General features: G+C 36.8%; 1 protein-coding gene across 1 annotated transcript in view; it reads right to left on the reverse strand.

The window, feature by feature from the left end:
• Positions 1-162: 162 nt before the first annotated feature.
• LOC138043159 (dynein axonemal heavy chain 1-like) overlaps positions 163-2,500 on the reverse strand; it is a 104,184-nt gene continuing 101,846 nt past the window's right edge. The window contains exon 79 of the mRNA XM_068889298.1: positions 163-678. Within this exon, the coding sequence (XP_068745399.1) occupies positions 557-678 (122 nt within the window). The 3' untranslated portion in view covers positions 163-556. The remainder of the gene's footprint in view (positions 679-2,500) is intronic.

The raw sequence follows: 2,500 nt of genomic DNA on the forward strand, positions 1-2,500 counted from the left end.
TATTAGTAAGCATCACCGATAGGAAATCCGACTATCTCGAGATGCGCAGAACGTATGCGCAATAACAATAGTAGGTACTGTCCTTAATTGCCGCATGTTAATAGCTGCGGGACATTTCTCCATTTTAACTGGACAAGGCTTCAACGAAAAAAAGCTCTAATTGTAGGTAACTGTAGTTTTAATTTTTAAAAAATAATTTACAATGATGCAATCAGTGCAAGGCGTAATATTTACATAATTTGTTCAAGTTGAAAAAGCAACCGAACACTAGAAATAGGGCACACAAGAATAACAATGAAACAAGGAATATTGGTGAATGGTAGTCCACAATCATTGCGTCCACTCAAAATTTACAAGCTCACATTGTAACACGACTCGACGTTAATCCAAGATGAATGAGTTCCAAACGTTCTAATGAAGTCTCTCACATCCTTAAGTATTTGACAACGATGCATGTCTAACTTATAGAGATGCAATACAAAACCAGAGTGGCCAGGCTTTGTTTTCTGTACTGCTAAGTGAAGGCTTTCACAGAAGTCAAAGCTAGCATGGGAGTTTAATAATTCAAAGCGCACATAAGAGCCACGCCTCTCTTGATCCAGTGTCGCTGCGGTTGGCTGCTGGGTACCTCCACCGGTAGAACAAAGTTCGTGGAATGACCCGTTGTGGATAATGTACCTACAGGAGAGAAAACATGGAAGACATACTTAATTTCAGTTCTTTTATTTCCCTACAACAACAACACAATAACAGCTCTGTCATCGTACCATGCGAAATAACATGACTTGAAAAAATGCGCTTAATATCAGCCGAGTCGGAAAAAAACTATAATACTCTTTGTTGGTCCCCCCATGCTTTTGCATAAGCATTGTTTCCTTTTTCTCTTGGGCCTATTTAAAATTTGGGGGGACAAACAAAGAGTATTATGGTATTAAAGGGCTTTATTAAAACACTCTAAACAACAAACGTGTTTAGTTACAATGATATAAATAAAGTGATACAGACAACTAATTAATCCCATGGTATTTTTCGCTTCGGCCAATTGTTACACTAGATTTTGTCCATAACGCTTGTGTTAAAAAAATAATAATAACTCGGTAGCCTTCGTTTTATCGCTGGAAAGTGACAAGCGAGTTTAGTCGATTGAGCTACTTTCTCAGTTGGAAAAAGCAAGGGGGCTCTAAACCCTCTCCAGGAATTCTCTTACTTTGTAGGAAGAGTTATCTCATCCTGATGACAGAAACAGGGATCACGAAGTTCGTCTTCGAGATACAAGCCGGCGTTGAAATAATAATAATAATAATAATAATAATAATAATAATAATAATAATAATAATAATAATAATAATAATAATAATAATAATAATAATAAGTCTAGATCTTGTGATAAAATTGATTAAAAAGACAAACGCAACTAGATTCATTTTGACAACGTTTCGACATCGTCCGATGTCATCGTCAGGCAATGAATTTTAATCGGATGAAGCATAACTTATAGTACAAGAACAATAGAACAATAGAACAATATATACAATAGTACGCTAACAAAAAATGTGAAATCTAAGTAAATAGTTTTGCCCTGACAGAGTCTGACTGTACATTAAGTGATGGTTTCAATTCTTTGATGTAGAACATCTCATGAATTAAGCAATCAAATTTCGATGCGCATTTCTTTAAGACACTAAAACTCGCCGCTGGGGGTGCTGTTGTTTGGCCATGATCTGCTAGGCGGTGCCTCCCGATAGCTGGATATAGATCTACAGCCAGTTTTTGTCAGCCGCAAGCTCGAGGATGTCCTTAAATTCCGTGAGCCCAAACCATCATTAGTCAGCCAACAACTAGTCGTCTACAAATTTCAATGTGGCTCGTGTGATGCGAGCTATGTTGGCTATACAGCTCGTCACTTGCATCAACGAATTGAGGAACATAGATACTCAGCTATCGGGAGGCACCGCCTAGTAGATCATGGCCAAACAACAGCACCCCCAGCGGCGAGTTTTAGTGTCTTAAAGAAATGCGCATCGAAATTTGATTGCTTAATTCATGAGATGTTCTACATCAAAGAATTGAAACCATCACTTAATGTACAGTCAGACTCTGTCAGGGCAAAACTATTTACTTAGATTTCACATTTTTTGTTAGCATACTATTGTATATATTGTTCTATTGTTCTATTGTTCTTGTACTATAAGTTATGCTTCATCCGATTAAAATTCATTGCCTGACGATGACATCGGACAATGTCGAAACGTTGTCAAAATGAATCTAGTTGCGTTTGTCTTTTTAATCAATAATAATAATAATAATAATAATAATAATAATAATAATAATAATAATAATAATAATAATACTGATTGACTACCGAAAAGCTTATGACACACTCATGGATTAAGGAGTGTCTAGATTGGTTTTGGGTCGCATCAAACGTGAAGAACCTGCTCTTCAAGAGCATGGAGCAGTCCATGTCAACACCTATCGGGGAAGTCAAGTTCAATAGAGG

The sequence above is a fragment of the Montipora capricornis genome, chromosome 3 (assembly GCF_036669925.1).
Source record: "Montipora capricornis isolate CH-2021 chromosome 3, ASM3666992v2, whole genome shotgun sequence".
Classification (NCBI taxonomy): domain Eukaryota; kingdom Metazoa; phylum Cnidaria; class Anthozoa; order Scleractinia; family Acroporidae; genus Montipora; species Montipora capricornis.